The sequence below is a fragment of the Varanus komodoensis genome, unplaced genomic scaffold, assembly GCF_004798865.1.
Source record: "Varanus komodoensis strain SLA01 unplaced genomic scaffold, ASM479886v1 scaffold13_3, whole genome shotgun sequence".
Lineage (NCBI taxonomy): Eukaryota > Metazoa > Chordata > Lepidosauria > Squamata > Varanidae > Varanus > Varanus komodoensis.
This window is the reverse complement of record NW_025335409.1, coordinates 14,535,182-14,562,504: the sequence shown is the minus strand read 5'-3', so window position 1 is coordinate 14,562,504 and position 27,323 is coordinate 14,535,182. Positions and strand designations below refer to the sequence as shown.

Sequence of the window (27,323 nt, the reverse complement as noted above, 5' to 3'; positions counted from 1 at the left end):
CTCCAATCAAGACAGCATAAATATACCAAGAGTGTCCTGCTAGACATTATATGCCTAGATTTGCACAGTCAGAACTGCATTTAAGATGCTGTCTGCATGATTCACCTTCAGTCATTCCGTTACTTTGTTACAACTTTGAATGACACTGCAATGATGTATTTGGTGACAGGGATCATTTCTAGTAGGGTCCAACCAGCCAACCAAATATGAAATCTTAGGTCTGTTTCAGAAGCATCAGGATGCAGTACATTTTGATGTTAAGCAGTAACATGGCTATTTATACAGCTGGTTGATTCTTACGGCTCCAGCCACTCATCAAGACACAACCTCAAATTCTGCCCAGTCTCCAGGAAATAACAACAAAGTATTAATATTTAATTGAGTTATATCATATCATATCTAAAAATGAAAACTATATGCTGTTCTGCTAATTTACTTGGATATGAAGACTAGACCCTGTACGTATTTATAATCCTGTGTAGTTTGTTACAAGTATGTAATCTGCCACCCTTATATTTCTCTAGCTCATTTAAAAAATAAGGTTAATATTTGTTAAAACTGATCCCCTTCCTAATAAGATCACTCATGTTAAATTATTTTTCCCAGTCTTTGCAATTCCATGTATGTTTTGTACTACTGACTGTTTGATTCTTAACAGGTTCAGAAATAATGAAATTAGGTGAGCTTGGAATATACACACAGCATGAATAGACGACATCTGTGTATAGCAGGGTCAAAACTGTACCCAGTGAAGCTTGAAGTCCTGTAAGGGAAGCATTTTTTTAATAATCTGATTTTATTTATTTCTTCTATGCATACTCCCCTTTAGACCAATAGGTTCTCTAGCTTGTTTTCTGCGGAGGCTACTCATTAAATTTGGAGTAATTGCATATTGAAGCAGAAGGACCTTGCTTAAATTTATGGCATATATGCAAGATTACATCTTTGTATTTCATAGTAATAGTTCTGGGAGTATGTCTTTACTCAAATAATTAATGCAAATAAGAATGAGTGGAATGGGAGGGAAGAGGGGAGAAATTCACCTGTTTTAATTTACCTATTTGACAGAGTATATAAAGAACACTGAAAGGTTACATCTGCTTTTAGTAATCCTTTTAATGCACCCCATGTCTGCAGCAACTCAAGAGTTCATGGCTGCTATGATAACTGTGGTTCTGTCTCTCTTAATATGTAGCTCAATACACCTGCCAGGAGTTCTATTTATTTCATTTAATTTCATTTCTATACCGTCCAATAGCCAAAGCTCTCTGGGGATTTCACAGAAAAAATACAAATCACAGTTAGAGATAAGAAAAACATAACATACATAATATAAAATGCCTGATAGGCAACAATTTAAACAGCTAAAATATTTTATAGTAAGGTACTGAACCTCTTAAAAACTACTGACATAATTCTTCTTCATATGCCATCCCCATCTTGGGAGCAGAGGACAATCTTAACCTGTCACCGAAAAGGAGACAGTGATGGCATGAGGAAAGCATTCTGTATTCGGGGGAGCATTGCTGAGAAGACCCTCTTTTTTGTTGCTACCTTCCAAGCGTTTCTCTGGAAACTGATTGCACTGTCTGGCTAAGTTCAGGACAAGAGAGGCTGCCCATCATTCAACTTCGTTTCTTGTAGTGGAGTGTGATTTCTGGTAGGAAAGCTTAGAAACTTCTGTAACACGCTTTACGTGGGGCTTCCCCTGAAGACAGTCCGAACACTTCAATTGGTGCAAAATAGAGCTGCCAGGTTGCTGACGGGGACGGGGCGTTATGCTCACATGACTCCAGTCCTCCGTCAGCTTCACTGGCTTCCCATTGAAGCCCGGGCCCAATTCAAGGTGTTGATTATGACCTATAAAGCCCTAAACGGCTTGGGTCCTGGCTACCTGAACGAGCGCTTACGTCTGTATATGCCCGACCGCCCTTTGAGATCTGCGGGAGAGTCCCTTCTCCGGGAACCCTCCATGAAAGAAATTAGGAGAGTAAGTACTCGGAGGAGGGCTTTCTCTGCGGTGGCACCCAACCTATGGAATTCACTCCCCAAAGAGGTCCGCCTGGCACCGTCGTTACTGGTTTTTTGGCGCCAGGTAAAGACCTTTTTATTTAAACATCATTTTAATTGTTAAAACATATGATCTGGCCAGGGCAGCTTCTTCTTCCTTCTCTATCTCCTCCTATATTTTTATTTACTTAATTTATACTGATAATTTTAATCTTATATTTGTAAATCAATGTATTTTTTGTATTTTTGTATTTAATGGTAATTTATTATGTGCTATTGTATTTCAATGTATTTTATCGTGTTGTAAGCCGCCCCGAGGTTTCGGCAAGGGGCGGCATAGAAATGTAATAATAATAATAATAATAATAATAATAATAATAATAATAATAATATAGCTCCATTTTCATAGACCATTATCTGATTAAGTGTGCCCAACTGATCATTTTATTTCATCCTCATTACATTTATATCCTCTCATTTTTCCTCTTGCAAGAAGACTTACATGGTCACATGGCCCTCATCTCCATTGTATCCCCACAACAACCCTGTGAAGTAGGCTTTGTGAACCAAGTTCAGCAATTCAATCAGCAGGAGCAGGTGAATCTATATCTGTCTATTTAAAACCTGCCCATTAGCATAATACTTCCTGAGATCTCCTGCGGAGTTTCCTGCACTTGTAGCTTGCAGTTCTGCTGTGGTCCTGGTCTTTGCTTCAAATGAGGAGATGGACAGACCATCACCATGTATGCTCCGAGGCATCCTTGACCCAATTGCAGGGCTATATCGATGGTATGCACTAATATTCAGAGAATGCAACAAGGGGCAAAAAGCCATCTTAAGGCTTACTCTGAGGTGATGCTCCTGGCTTACAACTCTTACTGCCACAAATTTTCCCATGTAATATTGTCCACCAGGACTTCGTCAAGTGGTATGAAGCCTGCTCTCTGTAGCTTTAGATCAGATAGGACCTGGGTGATCAGATTCTGTGCCAGGCGTGTGCTGGTTCTTACTGTGCTTTGAGGCCCAATTGAAAGTGTGGATATTACCTTTAATGCCTTAAAAGCCTTCAGACAGCTCAAGTGAACTACCTGCACTTGTGTGAATCTACCTGAGCCTGCTCACATGCCCACCACAAGTACCTATAACTTGGAGAGCAGAAGTGACAGAGATTTTTCTGTGGTGGCCTTATCCTTATGAAGTGCCATTCACTGAGAGGTATGCCTGGCTTCCTCTCTGCTTTAAATAAGTCTTAAGGACTTGGATGTTTTGTTCTGCATTTCATTTCATATCCTAGATACTTAAAAAAATGAAAATGAAAAATAGTAAGATGTCCATGTTATGGTTTTAACTGTTGCTGGTTTGTATTTTTAATTTATATGGGAATTAAATACTGTTATAGTTAAATGTGAGATACACTTTCTATATCTTTAGATATAACTTTTCATGTTAAATACTGGGCTCACTTGTTTATTAACTGAAGCTTTATTTTGGCTGGTGTACTACTGCTACAGGAAATGAGAAACAAAATATTAACACTGCTGTTTATTTTAAAGATGGGAAACTTTGAAATGCTGGGTGTATTTAAAAATTGGCATCTTTAAATGTTTGCTTGTAGCTTTGGGGCTGAATAAGTTACTTGCATATTGTTCTAGAGATGTACTACTATGTAGTAGTTGCATTCTTATCAAACCTAAACTGATTTCAGTGCTTTAATATAAAATGCTAATTTATAAGTTAGTGTGTAAACTTCTATTTTTTGATGTATCTAAGACATGTTAAGCAGTTTTATATATTTTTCCAGACCAGCTTTTAGGGCAACAACCATTTCAAGACAGTTTATATAAAAGAATCTGAAGCATGTTCATTCAGAAGTAAGAACCACTCTATTTTAGTAGAGTGTAAAAGTGCAAATATACTGAATACAAAAAAGAGTGAGAGAATGAGAGAGACAACCTTGTTGCACCTTATGCTGTCTAAGCACATATGTCTTGGTTATTTGCATTTGGGAAGTACTAAAGAAAAGTACACAGCAACACACCACTGGACACACCAACTTTGTGGGGAATGAAATTAAGTGTTTTATAGAAACAGTCTAATACAACCCTAATATTATCAATTAGCAAAATATATGCCATCAAATCAAACTTTGTAAGAACATTGGAAACTTTGAACTCTCCCGTATATACAAAAGTTGTTCTCTATGTCTGTAGATTGTTTACATTAAAATCTTTATCTTAATCCTACACAAGAATTCCTCATTCCTCTACCCACACTGTTCCCCAGAGTTACATTTTTTCCATAGAGAAAAATAGAGGAGAAAGGCCTTAGGAAAATACAAACAGGAAGTCATTTCTTTTGTTTCCAAGTAGTTTATTGCAATGGGACTAACATTTATGCAACTTGGCAGGGATCCTTTTGTTACTCTAATTATATTACATTTATATCCCACCATTTTCCTTTTAAAGGAAATGCAAGGTGACTTACATAATTCTCCTCCATAAGCTGAGAGTCCGTGACTAGCCAAAAGCCACCAGTGAGCTCCTTTATGTATGGGGACTAGAACTCAGATCTCCCAGGTCCCAGTCCAATATTTTAGCTACTGTGTCCAGTAGTCATCTAAATGCTTTTCAGAAATGGACTTTTATATTGTGGTTTGATCATCTGCAAATATATTTAAATGTAACTCTTTAGTGAATACTTTTTGTAGTAGAGGCTGATTAGTTAGACGAAAACTCTTTTGAGCAGTGAACAATTCTATAAACTTGATATGAACAAAATGAAGCAGAATAAGTGAAACATACAAATATTGAAATATAGTTCACTGATGACCAAGTTGTTCCATAGTTAAAATTTAACCAATACTTGCTCCATTTGCTGCCTTTTTTCTTTCCCACATCTAGAATCCAACTCAAGTAGGCACCGCTCTTCAAGTTTTCTATAATCTTGGAACTTTGAAAGTCACAATTGCCAATGTTCTGGATGGATATTGCATGAGTTTGGAGGAGAACATCAACAATGCCTTGGATATTAAGGTTTTGACTCAGCCCTCTCACACAGTGGTTAGAGGTACTGTGTTTTTTTTTTACTATAGTAAAAGAACAGTGCCTGGTAGTTTAACACAATATCCTCCTAATTGGGTTATAGCACAGTTCTGCATATTTCTAATTAATCTTCATCACACTTGACTGTAGGGTAAGCTGTTTTCTCTTTATGTGATGCAAATTGCAATGTGGAAAAGTCACATTGAGGTAAATGAGTTGGCCTATTTCCAGGTCATTCTTAACTCAAATGTGTTTCACTTAATGTTTCAGCATGATGTTTTTCTTTGACTGAAATTTCAAGCCATGTCAACAGCTGGTGTACCCTATTTACTAACAGCAGAATGTTAGCAGAAGCAAGTTCCTTCTTCAGAAATAGAAGTCTTGGGAAGTGCAGCAGCACATTGGACTTGCATTGATAGTAGTTTGACTTGTGCCTCCTATTCTAGCTAACATGATACATTGCATTATGTTGCTCTTTGGAAAGTTTTTTAACCTTGTGCTGCCCTTTTTCAAACAATATGACATCTCGATCAGGGAAAGAGAATAACTCCTGTGCTTGGAGTTGTAACATAAGGGTTTGGGCCACTCTTTGTGCAAGTTTTTGAATGCAATATAAAGTTGGGTTATTGATGTATTTTAGGACATTTCCATAATTAAGCTTGCTTAACTCACACAAAAGTCTATTGCTGAAGTTCTTGACTATATGCTGACATTTATGCAAGACAACCGTTTTTGATGGGGGAGTTACTAATTATATTTTTAATTATACCTCTATCTTATTCATGCACCAAGATACTTAGGCCAATTTTATAGGACCAGTCCCATTTTATCATCACAGCATCCTTGGGAGATAGCTTAGGTAGAAGTATAATAACCCTATTCAGTGTTCGTTTCTGTCTTACATAAATGTGAATAGAGTGGGATGTGCTTGCTGTCCCTGTCGCCTAGCCACTGCACTCAGGATCCACCTTCCCCAACCAGGCACCCTCCAGATGTTTTGGCCTACCACTTCCAGCATGCCTGACCACTGGCCATGCCACCTAAGGCTGATGGGCATTGAAGTTCAAATCACATGTAGGACCCAAGGTTGAGGAAGGCTCCTATAGATGTTAGCAGAGAATAGTGGGGTATCTGCTGTCCTCATGAGGGCTTCATGCAAGTTAGAAATAGCTCCCCAGTCAGAGCAGGGAGCATGGTGGAGATATAGTGGAATGGGTGGGTCCAACAAGTCTGCCTCCAGTCTGCCTTCCCATTATGCTAATCATATGAGTCTTTGAAAAACTGCATAGAGCTAGTAACCTGCACAGTACCATGGAATGAATTTCATGGCTGCCTGAGGATTTAAACTAAGCCACCCAGATGTTTCAGCCTGTAATTCTCATGATCACCCACTGTTGGCTATGCAGGTCTAAGGCTATTGGGAATAGTAGGTCAAAAGACTAGGAGGACCACAAGTTGCACACCCTTGTTCCAGCCACTTACCAGATTGAACCATGACCTCCTTGGTTCAGCTTCGACTTCCTGTCTTGAAATTGCTCCAACTCTTAATGACCCAAGTATTATTTTATTGGTTTTCTTGTAAGCTGCCTAGAGAATCCCTTTGGACTAGTGGGTGGCATATAAATTTAAAAATAAATAAGGAGTATAAATCCTTAACCCTGAATCTATTTGTGGTTTAAAAAATAAATACATTTTGAGGCGAGCCAGATTCTTCTTGAAATACTTTTAGGTGGTGGCCCTGGGCGAGCAACTATGCCAACACCAGGAAATACTGCAGCCTTTAGAGCAGCTCTGTGGACTAATATGGAGAAGCTGATGGATCAAATCTGCGCAGCTTGTGGACAGGTATTTGGTCATTTGAACATCACTTGGAAATGTTATGAGGGCACTGTAAATATACAAACAAGTTGGATTTAAACTTATTTCCTTTTCAGGTGCAACATCTGCAGAAAGTATTGTCCAAGAAAAGAGATCCTGTTACCCATGTGTGTTTCATTGAAGAATTAGCCAAGGTAATGCTCCCTCCTCACACTTTCTAGCTAAATGCATTCTTGCAAAAGCAACTGGTAGTTTTTCCAATGCAAGAAGAAAGGGGATGTTCTGCTTGCAAATTCAGTTTATCTGTTGTAAAATGAAAATAATGAAACGGTGGTGACAGGGAGGTACTAACATAACAGAAGTACGTTGATGAATGGTTCCTATTCTCTGAGCTTATAGCTGTTGGGCTCAGGCATAGATGTAATGTCTGCAAGCTGTATGTTTTACAAGAAGAACACAGCCATTTGATGTTTCATGTGCCTGGAGTCATGTTTAATTCAAGCCCTCCGTTGCCGGTGCAGCATTTTCCTGGTCTGTGGACCCCTGGTATGCTAACATTGCCTGTACAGGTGAGATGATCTCATTTCATCAAGACTCCAGGCATGTTGAGAACTTGCATGGTGTCAAATGTAAAACAGATGGTGTTCTGTATACCCGTCTAAAATTATTTCTAAACTGCCTTTAAGGATGAAATCTTCTCAAGGTGGCATACAAGACAAAAAACATACAAATCCATAAAAAATGAGACTGCCAAATAAAACCAAATGAAATCAATAAAAATACACCCCCCCCCCAGTAAAATCCCCCCCAGTAAAATCCAATAGCCTAGATTTATGGGAAGGCTAATGAAGATGGGGGTCTTCAGAGATTTCCCAAAGTCCTGCAGCGAAGTACCCTGATGAACCCTTGACAGTAGTTGATTCCATAAGTGTGCAATCACCACTGAGAAGGGTCTTTCCCAAGAACTCACTAGACTGACTGCACTTGGTGGTAGGTAGGTGAGAAGGGCTCTGTTGAACATGGACAGGCTTATATGAGAGATGATCCTTCAAGTACCTTGAGCACTAACCATTTAAGTCTTTAAAGTTTGTTCTCCTTGGCCTGGGTCCAGGGTGCAGTGGCCTCCACTTTTACACAGGGATATTCTCCCTTGCTTCTGTCTGCAGCCGTGCTCCCCCACTTCATCCCCAAAATCTTTATGAAGATAGGAAACCTCTGCAATAGCTTTTTAGGGAATACAAAAGATTGCAGCGTGAGAGTAATCATTGAGCCCTCCCTCGCCCACAATATGCATAAGTGTTTTCTGCTAACAGACAATTGAAATTTGGGGCAATTCTTTGTGATGGGTACCTTTTTGTTTTATGTGAAAGAACAATAAACTGTTATGTCTTTATTAATGATTGCTGTTATCTTTCCCTGTAATATTGTGTGGATTGACTAATTAATGTTATGTATTAGTAAGAGAATGTGTCCTCATATGGTATGTAGAATGATCCAGCCAGCCATCTGCTTCTCTTTCTTGGCATTTTCATCTTTGAAAAACAATCACGGCTGTTCTTTGCCTACTGTACCTCTGATATGAATACCTATTCTCACCCATTCATTTGTATTGTTTTATATTCTTATTTAGAAGGATGTGATTAATGGTTTTCCCAAAGGGCAAGAACAGTAATGACACATTATCTGTCATAATGTGTGAGGGAGAACCCCTTCTCCTCATGTTTAACTTTTGATTTTATGCATGAGGAATGAAAAAATTCCAGATACATGTGCTGGATTATTAATACCCACATATTCAACTTTTTAAATGGAGAGGAAAGACTATATGCAAATGCTTTCAGTGCTAAAATTAAACAGTGACTACATGACACAAGGCTTGTTTTTCTTGGAGCTGTATGTTCTTTGCACTTTTTCCTGACAAGTTGGGATTTTAAATAAGAAAATGGATCTCCTTTGTATGAGAACTATATGTTTGTGTGGATTTTTAGTCTACCACCTCTCAAGGGCTTGGGGTAGATACTGTTATTTTTATATTACAGTAATTGTATTTTTAGTAATGGTAATTATTCTGCCATCAGTGCAACCAGAGTCCCTTAGTCTGGGGTGTCTCCAAGTGGCCATCCAGAAAGTGGCGAGTTATGAGAAAATCAAACTAGCAAAAGCAAACTCCATTTTATTACTGTAGTCATGATGGTGCTATCATATAAATGAGCTTGATGCAAAACTGCATGCATTCAGAGTATTTTAAAAATCAGTTGGCAAACATTCTCGCATATAAGGAATGTAGAAGCAGTCGTCAAGCAAGCAATGGCAGTGGTGTGCTTCACAACTGAAGTAATAAGGCAGGGAGGGAGGCATGATGCCAAAAAGTCCAGTGTCAAAAATTATCTAGTTGCACCGTTGACTCAACAAGGAGTGGCAGGAATATTTACACCTGTTTGTTAAATTGGTATTATGAAAGATAGAATTATGAAGCAGATAGAAGAACAAGACTTGCTCAGGAAAAAAACAAATATTTAGGTCTTCTTGGATAAAATAAGACCTTATTGGAGTACACCAAAATCAGCTTGGTGTATTCCTGCATCTCCTAGAGTTTCTTAAGAGCCCAACTTGAATAGCTTTTTTTTTCTTCCTCATTCCTGTCTAGCCCAGGGGATGCAGCGAGAGGGGTATTTGGGAAGACCCTTCAGAAAACAGGCTTCAGAGCTTTCTTTTGTGGCCAGAGCCATGCAAAAATTAAAAGCATCACAACTTGTTGTGACAGCAACTGCTCCACTTCTGCCTCCAGTTGGCATAGCTGTCAGGTGATAGCCCTGTCCTGGTGTCCCTTTCCACCCACAAGAAGGCACGTGGTGTCAGAGGTGCCCCAAGCAATAATTCCTCGGCCTTAGCCATAATCATCCTTGTGACCAGTCAGAGCTAACTTCAAATACAGTTGAGTGTGGGGCTGGGATCAGTGTCCTCATTCCTCGTGCTCCCCTCCCTCCCAAAAAAAAAAGTACCGGAAGAGAGCCTTTCATTTGGAGCTGCACCCTCTTCCCACCCACAAGTCACAGTGGTGGTAAGGTAATCCTCAAGTTGTAGCAACCTCAAAGAGTCTGAATCTGTTGGCTGTGGTCAAAAAAGCCCCGAGAAAGGAAACATGATGTCAGTTCAGGTGATCTCTCAGCAGACCTCCAGCTCTTCATTTTTTTCCAGTGACAGGGCGATCCTGAAAACAAGCCTTTCATTTGTGTCCAAGATGAACTTAGTATTTCACAGAGAGATTTCAGTCCCATCCTTCTTGTTTGTTGTTGCTAGACGCGAAGTTGTGTCCGACTCGTCGCATCCCCATGGACAACATTGCTCCAGGCCTTCCTGTCCTCCACCATCCCCCGGAGCCCACTTAAGCTCACACCAACTGTTTCAATGACTCCATCTAGCCAACTCATCCTCTGCCATCCCCTTCTTCTTTTGCTGTCAATTGTTACCAGCATTAGGCTCTTCTCCAGGGAGTCCTTCCTCCTCATTAGGTGGCTAGAGTATTTGAGTTTCATCTTCAGTATCTAGCCTTCTAAAGAGCAGTCAGGGTTGATCTCCTCTAGGACTGACCGGTTTGACTGCCTTGCGGTCCAAGGGTCTCCTCCAGCACCACAATTCCAAGGCCTTGATTCTTCGGCGCTCAGTCTTCCTTATGGTCCAGCTTTCACAGCCATACATTGCAACTGGGAAAACCATAGCCTTGACTATATGCACTTTTCTTGGCAGGGTGATGTCTCTGCTTTTTAGCATGCTGTCTAGATTTGCCATTGCTTTCCTCCCAAGGAGCAAGCGTCTTTTGATTTCTTGGCTGCAGTCCCCGTCTGCGGTGATCTTGGAGCCCAGGAAAATAAAATTTGTCACTACCTCCAATTCTTCCCCATCTATTTGCCAGGAAGTGATAGGACTGGATGCCATGATCTTAGTTTTCTTAATGTTGAGTTTCAAGCCAACTTTCACGCTCTCCTCCTTCACCCGCATCAAGAGGCTCTTTAGTTCCTCTACACTTTCTGGCATTAGAGTGGTATCATCTGCATACCTGAGGTTGTTGATATTTCTCCCAGCAATCTTAATTCCAACTTGTGATTCATCAAACCCCCCCACCCCCGCTTCTCATGATGTGCTCTGCATATGAGTTAAATAGACAGGGTGTCAGTATACAGCCTTGCTGAACACCTTTCTCAATTTTGAACCAATCAGTAGTTCCGTGTCCAGTTCTCACTGTTGCTTCTTGACCCGCATATAGGTTTCTCAAGAGACAAATAAGATGGTCTGGTACTCTCATCTCTTTAAGAACTTGCCACAATTTGTTGTGATCCACACAATCAAAGTCAATGACACAGAAGTAGATGTTTTTCTGGAACTCCTGAGCTTTCTCCATGATCTAGTGTATGTTGGCAATTTGATCTCTAGTTCCTCTCCCTCTTCGAAATCCTGCCTGTACTTCTGGTAGTTCTCGGTCCTGCTGAGAACCTAGTTGCTGGAGCCTAGCTTGTAGGATTTTGAACATAACTTTGCTAGCATGTGAAATGAGTGCAATGGTGTGGTAGTTTGAACATTCTTTGGCATTGCCCTTCTTTGGGATCAGAATGTAAACTGACCTTTTCCATATCTCCAATTTTCTTGAAGTGATCTCTGATCCTCCCTGTTGTATTGTTTTCTTCTATTTCTTTGCACTGTTCATTTAAGAAGGCATTCTTATCTCTTCTAGCTATTCTCTGGAATTCTGCATTCAATTGGGAGTATCTTTCTCTTTCTCCCTTGCCTTTCGCTTCCCTTCTTTCCTCAACTATTTGTAAAACTTTCTCAGACAGCCATTTTGCTTTCTTGCATTTCTTTGTGTTTGGTTTAGTTGCTACCTCTTGTACAATGTTGCAAACCTCCATCCATAGTTCTTCATGCACTCTATCAAATCTAATTCCTTAAATCTATTTGTTACCTCTACTGTATATTCATCAGGGATATGATTTAGGTCGTACCTGAGTGGCCTAGTGCTTTTCCCTACTTTCTTCAATTTAAGCCTAAATTTTGCAACAAGAAGCTCATGATCTGAGCCACAGTCAACTCCTGGTCTAGTTTTTACTGACTGTATACAGCTTCTCCATCTTTGGCTGCAGAGCACATAGTCAAACTGATTTCTGTGTTGACCGTCTGGTGATGTCCATATGTAGAGTCATCTCTTGGGTTGTTGGAAAAGAGTGTTTGCTATGACCAGTGTGTTCTCTTGACAAAATTCTACCAGCCTGTGCCCTGCTTCATTTTGTATTCCAAGGCCAAACTTGCCTGTTATTCCTGTTATCATTTGGCTTCCTACTTTAACATTCCAATCCCCCATGATGATAAGGACATCATTTTTTGGTGTTAATTCTAGAAGGTGTTGCAGGCCTTCATAGAACCAGTCAACTTCAGCCTCTTCAGCACTAGTTGTTGGGGCATAGACTTGAATGGTTTTCCTTGGATTCGAACTGAGATCATTCTGTCATTTTGGAGATTGTATCCCAATGCAGCTTTTCCTACTTTTTTATTGACTATGATGGCTATTCCATTTCTTCTGAGGGATTCTTCCCCGCAATAGTATACCTGATGGTCATCTGAATTAAATTCACCCTTTCCTGTCCATTTTAGCTCACTGATTCCAAATATGTCTGTGTTCAGTCTTGTAATCTCTTGTTTGACCACGTCCAACTTACCTTGATTCATAGATCTTACATTCCAGGTTCCTATGGAGTATAGCCCTTTACAGCATCAGACTTTCCTTTCACCACCAGATACATCTGCAACTGAGTGTCCTTTCGGCTTTGACCCAATCACTTCATTCTTTCTGGCGCTACTAGTACTAGCCCTCTGTTCCCCCCCAGTAGCATATTGGACACCTTCCGACCTGAGGGGCTTATCTTCCGGCGTCATATCTTTTTGCCGTTTGGTACTGTCCATGGGGTTTTCATGGCAAAGATACTGGAGTGGATTGCCATTTCCTTCTCCAGTGGATCACGTTTTGTCAGAGCTCTCTGCTATGACCTGTCCATCTTGGGTGGCCCTGCACGGCATAGCTCATAGCTTCATTGAGCTACACAAGCCCCCTCCCCACAACAAGGCAGTGATCCATGAAGGGATCTATCCAAAGCCAATACACCCTTTGGAGGTCAGTTGGCCTGAGTTAAAGGTCCACAGGAGCCTGCATGACCTCAATTCTCAGGCATTGTGATGCTCTCTTTGTCTCTTTTCAGCCTAAGGACCTGGGTGACAATGCTTCCAAGGCCTTGTTCTCCTTGAAATAATTCATCTAGTGCTTTAAAGGGTCTATCATTCTGACCTATCAAGCACAGGACAAGGAGCTCCCAGGATGGAGCAGGTTGGGGGAAAAGCTACAGCCTTCTAGGGCAAGTTTCCAGTGTTGGTTATTTAGAAAGCAGATACATGGGCTTTGCTAATGCACCTTCACTGAGCACTACAAAATGTGACTCCTCTGCCTCAACAGATGCAGCTTTTGGTAGGATGGTGTTCAGGATGGTGATCCTGAATTTAGCCACCTCCCTCCTTTTATCTTACAGTTTTGGGAAGTTCCAGCGATCATTAATGGCCTCCTGAAAACTCAGGAGGGCACAGAAATTCCCTTATCATGACTTTCCGTTCTCTGAGGGTACTGCTGTAGTTTAGGGATTTATCAATGGCATATTCTGTGGATTCTGATTGAGCCTTACATGTCTGAGTTCTAAGGAAATGTTTTCAGTTGCTTTTCAAGATTTGAATGCTTGGTTGGTGCACTTAGAGTCTTGTCTTCTTTTTCTGTTTTGCAGCTGTGTGCTTTTCTTGTCCAGTCTAGGGTGGGCATTGCAGACCGTCCAATTGTTCCATTTGCTGTTATGCTCCCAGGAGAGACACAAGTCCAAAATTGGCAAACACCCTCTAGGAGACCCAGAGAACAGAAAGTCACAGGAAGAAAAATTGTGCTTCTGTGCTAAGACTTGATATTAGTGCTGCCAGAACCGTAATATCTTTACATAAAACTGTGATACAGCCACATTTGTAATATCATGTATCATTCAGGTTGGCCTGTCTCAAAAAAGATACCATGGCACTGGAAAAGCTGTAAAAAAGAGCAGTGAAGATGGTTAGTTTGGAGCATCTTCCCTATGAAGATGGGTTAAAATATTGGAGGCCTTTTTTGTCTAGGAAAAAGGCTATTAAGAGGAGACATTATAGAGGTTAATAAAATAATGCATCATCTGAAAAAAATGAGCATTTACTTTTTACAGTTATTTTTATGCTGCTATTTAGTCATATTACCCTGGTAGTTCATAAGAACAAATAAGACAATTAGAATGCAAAAACAAAGCAAATAAAAACTAAAAGGCCACTCAATTAAAATAGCATACAACAGTAAGTAAGATCAAAACTATCCAGAAACTTGGTGAAATAGAAAGGTCTTTGGTGTATGAAATTTAATAAAATGAGTTTATCTAAAAAAGAACATGCAACAGTTGGGATACTATCATCCAGGAAGCTTTCTTTCTGGAACTCATCAGCCTATAGCAGTCATCTGCTGAAAATTCTGGTGCATGCATAGGTACATGGGGGCTGGTATTCTGTTACTTAGCTGTGGGGAGTGGGGGCTTTAAACTTGAATTGGGCCCAGAAACAGATTTGGGGGCCAGTGTGGTTGGCATAACACAGGCCTAAATACAGTCATAATACTCTCTCCTATAGAAACTAGAATGTAGGTGCATGTGTAGTGCAGTATACTACTTTAAACCACAAGTTACCAGATCATGCATAACTGAGGCCAAGCTATCTCTGCCCAGGTAGAGTTGCAGCTAGTCCAGTGAGCAGAGTGGGGAGAGAGGGGAACAAAACTCTTTTCTAATATTAGAACTTGGGGCTACCCAATGAAATTAAATGGCTGTTGATTTAGAGCAGGTAAAGGAAACTACTCCTGTTCACAGGGCATAATTTATTTGTCAGTATTTGTTGTAATGTCCATTGGGTTTAGAATTAGAAATAATTAGATGAGAATGTCTATCAACGGCTATTAGCCATGCATAATGGAACCACCCTGGTTAGAGGTAGCCTGTGACTGAATACCAGATGTTGGGGGGCAACAGTAGGTGAATTCTATTGTTTTCCTGCCCTGTTTGTGGATTTCCTGGATGCAGCTTTCCAGTGTGAGAACTAGGTGGGCCTTTAGCCAAATTCGGGGGAAAATATCATCCAGTCATCATTGACCAGACTTGGCCAACTGAAGGATGGACAGAACCAATCCCTGCGCACATGCCACTGCAGATGTTTTGCTAGAAACATAGAGTATGTGGTATCATATCACTATTTTAAAACAAGTATTTTGTGCATCCCACAGATCACCTCCAACTAAGAGGATCTCAGGTGACAGTATGAAAAGTGGTTTCTTATGAACTCGCTAACTTCTTGTTGAATGCTCCAATGGTCAGCATGGTCTGGCAGCCAAGTAGAGCAGACTCAATCACCCTTGTCTTTATATAAATGCTAAACTATGAAAAATTGATATTTGCATGGCTAGTCACTATGACATAGCTTGTCACTTCCTGATTGATAGAAGACTGGTTTATATGATGGGCAATATGAACATTTGCATCAGGGGATGCAAAATTATTTCATGGGACACTGGGTTGGTGTTGCACACACATGCGCATGTGCACACAGGAACCTAAGATGCTACATGTTCATGTATCGGGTCATTTGTTCATCAAGCCCTCTTGCCTCTGTACAGGCAGAAATATGGTAGGATTTCAGGCAGGAGTTTTTTCTGCCCGACTGAGAGATGCTAGAACTTGAATATGGGCCCTTTTACATGTAAAGAGGGTGCGCTATCAGTGCACTGTACACAAATTCACACTCAGGCAAACACCCCGTGGTCCTGAAACAGATTGCTTGCTGCCACTGGCAGGAATCTGCATGAAGATTTCTGGGTGACTCAGTGGAAGGTACACATATGTGGGAATTCCGCAGTAGTGGAAGGTCAAGGCACCCATACGAAGCTGCAGGAAAAACTATGGGGAGCCTTAGGCATTCTACTCCCGGGTTTAGCCTCCACCCTATTTTAAATTCCTGTTCTCATGGAAGACATAACAGCAACTCAGGGTACCATCTTTTGCATATAAAATAGGTTAGTAGAGAAGAGAAATAGAGGAGTGCTGTAACTGAGCTAGCAAATGGCATATTCACAAATTGAGACAACTTGAAGCCAGTGGTAATCGTTTGCTGTTAAGGGTGCATCTTGAGCCCTTTTTAGTCAAGCTCTCCCCAACTTAGTTATATACTGACACCTGGAAGTTTCATTTATACGTCCAGACCATGTGTCTTAATATTGCATTCTCACACAACTTGGTGAGTTCACTATAAGGACATAAATGGTATTGGTATTGTGTGAAAAAGCCTTTTGCCATTAATGAAATGGTTTTCATTTTTCTTCATTGTAAGTTTCCTAGGTCTCTAACATATTGTCAAAAGATCCTGTGTATGACTTCTGGGACTGCTCAACAAAGAGCTAAAATGCCAGCATGCCCTAAATGTCTGTTGCGCAATAGGGTAGCTACCTCTGTTGTTCAGCAAGGATTTATCAGTCAAACAATAAAGGGAGTTCAAGAAATGTTGGATCTACAGCCTGTAGTTATGAATAAGCTGTATAATGTTTTAACAGAATCATGAAAATTCTACTATTCATCCCAAAACCATAGAATACTATTCTCTTGCCATTTTTTTATCTTGTAAATTGTCAAGGTAGCTTTAGCTATTGAGCAATATAAAAATTACATTATGAATGAATGAATGTGTATGTGCGTGTGTCTGAAAAGGAGATGTTGGCTTTCCATGGGTCCACACTAGTAAGTTTAGCTAACAACAAATCACACAAAAATTTTCCCATTTTTAAAGGGCACAGTGCCTATTCTCACAGGAGATGGGAACATGCACCCTGCATTTTACATTCTGTTTGTTAATTACTGCTAGCGAGGTCACCGTTATCATTGTATTCATCTTCCACAACAGCTGCTGTTTCACTTTAGATGTCCATCTGTCTCCTTGGTGACTCTGCAATACAAGTCTTATCCTTGAAAACATGGACACAGCCGTAATGTACATTTTAAACTTTACCAGTAGTTAAATCATATTTTATGGCTACTGGAATGAGTTGTAGTCAGCCTCAGACTAATACAGTTTTCTCTTTTCCTGTGTTGAACTTATGAGGGGGAGTTCAGAGGCTTTGGCATTCATTTTTTAGTAGCAGCAGTTTACCATGTTGTTAAAGCCTGCAAACTCTGTTAGTTTGGAATCAAGCCAGCTCTATTAGCATATTGGAAAGAAGCCAAGTTCAAACCATGGTTTATGGTGTCCGCTATTCCTCTATATAATTGCCTACCAATTCACTTGCATCAAATTAAACTCTTCACTTCTCTGTTGCCTAGTTTCTATGGATATTAAGGCACTTTGGATCACTTATTCTTCTGGAAAGAAAGAGATATAAGCCAAGGTCAAAAGGGGTTATATCAAGTACAGCCAAAAACTTGGGCATGCTGAGTGGTACCCTTATGTTTTCCTCCTCTTTATGGCTGTAGGATTCCCCTCAGTTTCAGAAAAAAAATGCTATTTAGCATGTGAGGCTGCTGCTTGAGAAAGACTAATCCAATCTTCCCTTGGACATTTTAAATTAAATGCAAAGTTCTTTAAGTCTGGACTATATCTGCAACTGAATGTGAGGGTATGACACAAGGTAGGTAGAATGTTGTGACTGTATTAGGGTTGCCAACACACTATTCATTTTGGGTTTCAGTTAGAGCAATATGAAAGAATAAAAATGTTTTAGACATTTTCTGCCATAGTCAGGATTCAGTGGATACGTTTGGATGCCATTCTAAGCCATAGTTTAGAACAGGATCCTCAAACTTTTTCAACAGGGGGCCAGTTGAAAGGTGATGGTGCCGGGCATGGGCCCGCGGCAAGGGGAGGTGAGGCGGGGGTGGGCGCATGTGGCGAGGCACCATTGGGCACGCGCAGCAGCTCGCTCACTCGCTCGCTCAAAGATCGTTTTCTCCGAGCGAGCTGCTGCCTCCCCGCACGCAGGGCTAAGTGGGCGCACAACAAGTCCAAAAATAGGCATGTCGGGCTGGATCTGGCAGACGGGCCGTAGTTTGAGGACCCATGGTTTCGAACAACATGAACAAGACTAGGGGGTGAGCATTTGGCTTGTATGCTTACCTTCCCTCTCTTCTGTGGGTGAACTGCAGCTTCTTGTGTTATTTGAACCAACAGACTGCATAGTTAATCTTAACTATGATCTGTTGAAAACAAACCATGAATAATGGCAAATTTAACCATGGATAAAACAAAACTAGTCAAAACTGACCATAGCTGAGAGTTCAGATGGAATACTATCTGGGATTGATGGAAAACAAAAACTTAAGCTTCCAAACTCCTTTTCATGGCTGTGGCCAAAGCAAGGGGAACATATAGGTTCGAGACTGGCCTTCATTTGTTTTTGTCATACTAAACTGTTGTCTATTGTAATGTCCCAATGCAGCCACTTTTATTTTTAATTAATTCACTTTTAGACTGCATAATAGCTGAAGTTCTTTGGGAGGTGCACAAGTAATTTAAAAACAAACACAATAAAGATTTTTAAAACATATAATAAAACCAAATTGAAATCAGTTGTGAGGTGTAAAAGCAATGCAAACTAAAACTGTGTTAAGATGTAAAAATGGTTATGTGTACAAAAGCTTGCACTTTTATATAGTTCCTTGTCAGCATAAATGATTGTCCAAAATTGGATGCAGTATCTTCCTAAATTATGATTACCATTTAAATGAATTAATCTATGTTGCAAGGGTGTTTTGAGAATTAGTTCTCTTTTTTTCTCTGTTTAATTATTGCTACCATATCAGAGTAATTTGTGCATGAATCAAGCACTCTCACACACTTGTGTTCCCTAATCTTTTTGTTTGTTCCTTTTACTTTGGGAACAGTATTTTTCAAAGTATATTATATTTTTTCTGTTAACTCTGTAACTCCCCTTTTAAATTTTAAATTGATGTTGGAAAGCTTGCAATCATTACACTGTGAACGTGAACCGATCAAGCTCTGTATATTGAAATTCTATGCCCTGCAGTAAAACAAATCTCAAATTTGAAAAAAGAAATTGTAGTGTTTATTTAAGTGTGACTACTGCAAATATCTAATATAAAATAATAACAGGAATGCAAAGGCAGTTTTTTTTTTTTAATGATCCTGAATACCTTGAACAGATATCCTGGGGTGGGGGTGCCAACTTGTCTGTTTCTGTACTGACTTTTTCTATTACAGAAAATGATAGCTTTTGTTCAGAAACTAATGTTTGGCAATTACGTTGCTATAGAAATAGTGCGTATCGATCTTCCTTAGTTCAGCCCCATGAGAGTCCGCAGTACAAAATGATTAAATGTTTTGCAGCCCTATGTTATTACTTAAAAACATTTAGAGGGTGGTTGAAAGGCTTTCTCCCTTCCATTTCATTTTCTCAAGTCCATCCTTCGGGCCTTTGATTAGAAGAGAATATTGTCCATGAGTATGCAGAGATTCGTTTTGTGAACCTGCAACAGATGACTACATAGTAGTATTCTCTCTATAGTGTTACAGTTCAAAAGAGCTTAATAGTGAATATTTTTTCATGCTTTAATCAAATTACTAAAGTTTGAAAAAGCAGTATCAGTTGCAGAAGAAGCCAGTAGAGGGAATGAGTGGAATCAGTGTGTCATAGTGGCAATTGGTGTTTTTCATATATAAATATATTTATTTAAATAAGCACTGTTGAAAATGTATAACTCACAAATGGAAAGTCATTTTATTGTTACATAGTCAACTTTGCTCACTAGTGGCTCTTTTGCTCAGGCTGCAGTGGTAGCCAGTGACCATCTATGATTCACTGATTGATTGATCTGTCTATTTCCTTTTTGCCAGGGTGCCCAGATCATGGGGGCTTGCAGCCTATAGCATGATTGGTTGATCAGCAGTACTTTATTTCTGAGAGCATAACAGCTGTTACTTTTCTGCAATTTGACTTGTTGCCTGAGGCTTGATAAATAGGGCTTGGTGCTATCTCTCTGCTAGTTTGATTTAATCTGCTAGTTTAAGACTAGGGTTTGCTTCCAGATGGATGATTCCTAGCAATATTAAGTCATAGTGTGACGATTTCATCTTTCCTCCTAATGAATGTTTTATGGGGGGAAATATAAGAGGTGGTGAGAAAACATCGGAAGGTTACAGGTTAAAATGTCTGTTGTCTGGACCCCCATCTGTGAATGAAGAAGGATGATTGCACAATAAGAGGCTCATCTGAAAGCCTCCTAGAAAAAGCAATTTAGAACAAGTATGTTTTTATTCACTTGCCGCCTCCTTTCTTTTTCTATTGTATTTATATTCAAGTACAATAGATTTGATAGATCTCTTCAGTAAGGAGCTGCTGTTGAAGAGAAATGGTCTGGCCTCACCTCACTGCATCAAGGCACTCAGTCTGCAAGGAGACAGCTTGGCCTACTATGTGTTAGGAGACCTTTGGCAGTCATTAAAGGAGGAAACAGCTAAGGAGCCATCTACTATTTAATCCTGTATACATGTATTGCATTAATACAGCCTTGCTGGACCAGACGACAGATTGGTCTATCTGTCCTTCTGTCACATTCCCTGCAACAGTGACCAGCCACATGACTCAGAGAAGCTCACACTCAGGGTAAAATGGCAGACATCATCCCCAGGTCTACATCTCCCCTCCAGCATCTATCAATTGATGATTTATTGTCTGCTTCTGATTATGGAGATTTCATTTTTCACTATACTTCATTGTTTTCAGGATCCTCCACAAACACAGCCAGATGAGCTTTTTGAGTAACCAAGACTTCCACTGGAATACCCTTCTGCACACTAATAGAATTTTGAAAGGGCCCTTTAGGAGTTTATTAGTAGCTTGAGTTTGACCAGCAATGTCTACTCATCCTGAATGCTGCTCATACCTGGCAGATGAGGAATTTCCACTATTGGTGGAAAAAACTAGAGAACACTTCCATGATTCCTTTTGCTTGGAAGTCTAAGATGATGATTATTCTCCTGCTTAGGAACTTGTAGCTGCTAAACCATCTCACTTAGCAACTGGTTCTTGTCCTTTCCCTGTCCTCTCACAAAGAAGAAACAAGAGAAAGCAGTCTTGCAACTCCAGTTGAATAAACTCAGTGATGTAATGGGGTCTAAGCAATTTAATTCTGATTTCTTTATGGCCATATCATACTTGTGGTATAGGTTGGCTCTCTCCATTTTGAGAAGCAGATAAGCTGACCTGAGAAAGTCAAATGCCAGCTCCCACTTAGCTGAATAGCTTGAACAATTCAGTTTGAATGTAGAGAGTCCATGCTGCCCAACCTCCTAAAGTCTGGACCCCCAGAAGTGAACACCTGGACAAAAGGAGCCCTGGAGTGCCACATTTTAGTGCAGGTGGTTAGAACAAAAGCCACATTCTTCAACTTCAGGAAGGGATGGAAATTTAGCATTGTCCACAATTCCATTAATGATAGGCACCATTTACCTGCTCTAGATTAATTGGTTGTGAAGAGGACAAATGAAAGAAAAATCATTATTAATCTTAGGTTTTCTTGAAATATGGATTAATTTGCAAGACAGAAGTGGTACATTAATGGGCACATGTGTGTATCTATCTAGCAGCCAGCAAGCTAGTGATTTTTCTAAATGAAAAGATAAATATGCTCAGTCTAAAAATAGGCCAACCTGCTCTGTCTTAATGCTGAAGAATAATTTGAAAAGAGATTTGTGGATTGCAGCTGTAATGTCATTGTTTGTTAGAATCGATGACACAGCAAGCTGTTGTTTCACTTGTTCCGAGGAATTCATTGAATCATTGGTATTTAATTGACTAGAACACTGGACTCAATTTTTGAGCAGTGGCATCAGGATACATTAATGTGAACTAGCAGTTTCACCATTTCACTAGCAGTTTTTGTCTTCAGGAATAATCTTCTAATCCTCGACAAGGCAGCAAGTAAGCTAAATTTGGAACCTGAATTGTTGATCTGAGCATCTGTTGATGCATGTGATAAAATACATGCAATCAATGCTTTCTTTCTGGTTTACTTGGAAACTCCAGCTGGAAGCATATTGTGTAAAATTATCGCATTTGAATGTTGTAATGCTGGACTATTATGCCGCTTTAAATCCTTATTCTAGCGGTATTCATTTTCTAAAACAGAATGTTCCCTGAATGAGAGATAATTTTATTCATGCTGCGATATAAATAAAATGGTCTAGAAAGTGATTGTACTTTTGTGCATTGAGGACTCTCCTTTCTTAGATGAAATAAATAAACTTTACCATACACATGAGTCTGAAGTAAACTGAGAGTATGATTAGCTTACAGTTCAGCATGTAATGGCTCCAAGTATAGTAGACCAATAGTCTCACTTTGTAGGCATCCTCTGGTATCAGGGAGACTTAAACCTTTCCCAGGAGAACTTGCTATATGAATACATAGATAATGGATTGCAAAAATAGATGCTTACACAGAGGTTGTGAATCACATAGTATCATATAACAAACCATATTCATATTTATTTATTTGATGTATATCCCACTTTTTTCTTACAACAAACTAAAAGCAGCTTACATAATTTTGCTCTTCCTGCCCTCAAACTTAGCTGTATAACAACAACCCTGTGAGGTAACTTGGCTGGTTGAGGGTCTGTGACTGGCCCAAAGTCATCCAGTTGACTTCATGGCCAACCAGGAACTAGAACCCAGATCACCTGAGCTCTTAAACACTGCATCATACTACTAAATTGTATGCAACAAAGTATAGAGATCTGTAATAAATTAGATACAAAATTGAATAATAGTTTGGTCTGGAAAAATAGAAAATGAAAAGTGTCGAGTATTGATAAACAAGTATAATTTGGTTAAGATTTCCATACTAACTTCAATAATGTTTAAATACACCAGAGTATCTCAAACCATTCTAACTGGGAATGTGGTAAATGGGGCATGGATAATGGGTTCAGAAGCCTTCCGTGCATTTCCATTAATGGTAGCAGAATGTGTCTTTTGTTGTAGACAATTTCAGGAAGATGCCAGGATTGGGCATACAAAAGAAAACTATTGGTGTATATTGTTGCTGCTTCCATATGTAGAACAGATGTCAGAGAATTTTGTTTTGTTCAGATTTCAAAGTAGGCAGTCCTTATATGCATTTCTGAATTGTGCAGATTGGACAACTGTTGTCCTTCAGATTCTTCACTTCCTTGAATTTTGGGATGCAGTTCTCAGCTCAGAAAAATGTGCCTTAAAATTGTGTACAAAAATGCATCTATTAGGGGAAATTGTGTATATTGGGGAAAGATGTGTACAAAATGTATAAGCACGGGTGGTATGTGAGATAAATGTGAATTTTTATCTGGATTTATGAAGACCAAGTGACATAGAAATTGAACTGGATTGGCATGTAAAGTTGACAGATTGAATGCAAACTGATTTGTACATCCTAAAGTATATACTTACATTTGTGAGTACTGGAGAAACTCATTTTGTTGCTCTGGCAAAATGGGGCACCAGAATGTACTTGAGAATCACCTCTCAGGTGTGAAATCATGAGAGGTGCCCTTCTTCCTGTATTACTTCTTAAGAACAGAATTATTGTCACAGAGCTGAAAAACTAATCAGATACTGTCCGTTAGTCATTTTACCAGCTGCTTCTGCTATAGACAATCACATTACAAAATAATTATCTCACTGTGACCAGATTCAAAAGAAGGCATGACAAAGTGGAGTGACTGCCCATTCATGTCTCCCCTTGTTTGCGCAATTTAACTTCCTTCATTTGTATATAATTTTCACCAGGCTTCCATACTTAATAAATAAATAGTTCACAAACTGTATTAAATCTAACTTATTTTCAGGATTTATGTTGGGAAAAAACCTGTTGGGAATGTAGACTGTGCAGGTGAAATGTGAAATTCAGAGCTGTCTGCCTGGCTGTCCCAGAAGAGTTGTCTTTTTCTTGTTCATTTTCTGAAAAATTCCTGAAATTCTTCTATTCTTTTGGGCCAAGGAAATGTCACTTCTTGAGCATGATGTGATAGATTTAACTCAGCTGTGTGGTGAGGAAGGCACAGGGCCAAGCTGCTATAGCAGCAGGGCTAACTCAATGAGTGCATGCCCACAGCTATTTAAAAGAGACATGTTCCTTCCGAGGCCTTTTTTCCAGGCATGGTGACAACCTGGCCACTCATCAGTTTTGGACAGGGCAGGATTAGCTCATCACCAGCTGGACTGAATGAGGGGGGGAGGTCCAGTTTCTAAAATGCCTTTTGGAACGGATTGTCCCCACCGCCAGTTCTGCTCTGTCATTTCCTTTGTAAAATAACATGGTGCTAAATACATCACAGTTCACCACTGAATTAGGTGACAGACTAAAATTGGTCAAAGCCAGCATATCAGTGATGAGCAGAACTGAAACCAGCAGTGGGCCAGGCCAGAAACAAAAGAGTGTGGGTCACCTCTGTCTCCCTCTTTCCTTCCCAGCTGGGTTCCAGGGAGCAGACAGATCACTCTTGTCAGAGTGCTGAACTGATTGTATATATTTTAGAGAGTTTTTGAAATGAGGCTAAAGGTCACATGAAATGAGGTTGTGGAGCATATCAATCCCCAGAGCCACTCCAATATGGTATAGTCCTCTTGAGGCACTGGGATATTAAAAGGAGGATCATCCATATCAACCTCTGGCAGGTACTAGCTCATTGTGGTACCTAGGTAAGGCAACTTCCTGTTGGACTCTATACGTCATCTTCTCACTGTAACTGCAGGCTCAAGGTCTGCCCTGGTGCTGATTTGTTCCCAGAGCCATGGTTTCACCTACACGAGGATGCTGGATGCTCTTGGAACTAGATGCCCAGCCCTCCCCCTTGCTAATGTGGGCCTGCACAAGGAGAAGTATTGTTAAATGATTAATTTCCAATATGGTCCATGTTGAAACCCGGTTTTGTGTCCTGTGCCTTTTTTCTGGTGCTGTGGAAGAATTTATCTGAAGCAAGCATGGGCAACTTCATGTTGTCCAGAGGCCAACATTTACCCCTCCACCTCAGTAATTCCCTATGGGCTGCGCTGCTGCTACTGAAGAAATATCTGTCTAGCTTCCCCAATTAAGTGGCAAACCATTATGGAACTTTTCGGTAGCCCTGTCGCAGACTACGTCTCCCCACCCCCCATTTCTGCATCACCAAATTCAGCATTGCAGCAATGGTGGTCACAGAAGAGGATGGGAGTTCATGAAGGCTGCTTCTTGCCCAGTTCTGACCTAAGGGTACATACTGCTTAAAGATACAAGGTCTTGGTATCACTACCCCTTGCAAGTTGCTCTAGACCAGACCTGGGCATTGTACGGCCTGCAGGCCACATCCGGCCTGATGGCTGACCCTGACTGGCCCGCATGAGGTCACTGGCAAATTAAAAGTCAATGCAAATATATATCATCATAATATACCATATTTTTCGCTCTGTAAGATGCACCTGACCATAAGACGCACCTAGTTTTTAGAGGAGGGATCCATGGAAAGCTTCCTGATAATCACAGGCACATTCCCCATCACTTCCCCATGGGCTTCATTAAAAGAAGGGTTGCCATTTGAAAACACACACCGACCTGTTATTAACAGCTCTCACCTGCGCCGGAGGAGGGGGGTGGAGCAGGGCGCGCTGAGTGCGTGCCGGCCAGGTGTGGTGCAGCCGGGCCGGCAGCGTGCCGGCGGTGGTCTTCCGGACGGTGCGGCAGTGGCAGGTCTTCCCGGGCAGTGGGGGTGAGCAGTCCGTCTCTCCATGCGGCCGGCGGGTTAAAGCCCGCGGCTCCTCCTCCTCCACGGCAGGTCTTCCCGGGTGGTGGGGGTGAGCAGTCCGTCTCTTCGTGCGGCCGGCGGGTTAAAGCCCGCGGCTCCTCCTCCTCCGCATCGCTCCCCCTGAGCGGCACAGCTCTCACCTGCGCCGGGGGGGGGGGCGGAGCAGTGTGCGTTGAGTGCGTGCCGGCCAGGTGGTGCCACGTGGTGCAGGGGGCAGGCAGCGTCCCGGGCGTCGGGCACACACACATTCGCTCTATAAGACGCACAGACATTTCCCCTTATTTTTTGGGGGGGGGGAACGTGCATCTTATAGAGCGAAAAATACGGTAGATGAAAGCAATACAACTGCACTGCTTTTATTTTGAAGGATCTGCTAAATTGAATTGAATTTATTGCTTTTCATGTAATGTTAATGTTAATGTTTTTGTGAATATTCTTTAAATAGTGTTGTTCTGTGCTCCACATTTTCATTGTATCATTGTAATGTTTCATTTACTGTATTTATAGAGATATATATTGAGCAGAGCTATAAGTGTATTGGTCCGGCCTTTAACAACTGTCAAAGTTTCTCATGTGGCCCCATAGGAAAATTAATTGCCCACCCCTGCTCTAGACTTTAATAGGATGGGAGATTTATTAATTTGGAATGAGTCTAATGAGTCCACCCAGAGAAGCTCCTGTTGGTCTTCAGTTTGCACCGATGGAGCTCTTTGTTCAGATTTTGATGGGACATTTTGATCTGTAAAAAATATTCATTTCTGTTAGATGGGCTTTCAATGATATTTTGTAAATAGATTGACTAATAGATAACTTGTATAAGTTTTTATGATTAATGTTTTATGTAAGTAGTGTTGTTTTTGTGATTTTCACTGCACATCGCCTCACACTGTAAAAAGGAAGTATGGCAATGGCTAAATTGATACGTTTTAGGCTGTGGGTGTTGTCACTGCTGCAGCAAGGCACTGCCACCACTGCTCCTACCTTTGATCCTCATCTTAATATCGATTTCCTATCTAAGCCATATCTCTCTTTTTTTGCCTATCTTTTCCCAGCTACCAACCTCCCAAATTGATGCAGTAGCTCTTACCTTCCTGCCTCACCTGGGGATGAATTCTCTCTCATTATTCCATCAGGGCTTCCTTCTGGGCATAAATTATTTCCTGTTGAGCAAAACAAGCAGATTGTAGCTTACTGTTCCATTCAAAGTTATGAAAAATTGCTAAAGGATAATTGGAATCTAAAGGTGCAAGACAGCTCACTCTTGGGAGACATTCACAGTTATTGAAATCATGTAAGCCTGTATCACTGTGGATGGGATTGTAGCCTAATTGTTTTAGAAATTGTCAAAAAATTACATTGCAAAAGCATCAACATCAGCATATATTTAAAGTCAAGTATAATGTTTTTTACTGATTCTTCTTTATAACTTTCTTGATCAACTGAAACTTAGCTGTGGAGTCACATTCATCATAATGAGCCTGTAGAGTAGAGCAGTTTAGATTGCAAGGGTGTTGCCATCATCTTTTTAAAGCTTCTGTGAGGAGTCGCT

At 40.5% G+C, this 27,323-nt stretch overlaps 1 protein-coding gene across 2 annotated transcripts in view; it reads left to right on the top strand.

Annotated features, from left to right (window-relative positions):
- Positions 1 to 27,323, top strand: part of COG5 (component of oligomeric golgi complex 5) — a 164,811-nt gene that overhangs the window by 96,846 nt on the left and 40,642 nt on the right. For both annotated transcript variants that reach the window (XM_044423287.1, XM_044423288.1), the window contains exons 8-10: positions 4,911 to 5,076; positions 6,781 to 6,896; positions 6,986 to 7,063. In XM_044423287.1, coding sequence (XP_044279222.1) covers positions 4,911 to 5,076; positions 6,781 to 6,896; positions 6,986 to 7,063 — 360 coding nt within the window. The remainder of the gene's footprint in view (positions 1 to 4,910; positions 5,077 to 6,780; positions 6,897 to 6,985; positions 7,064 to 27,323) is intronic.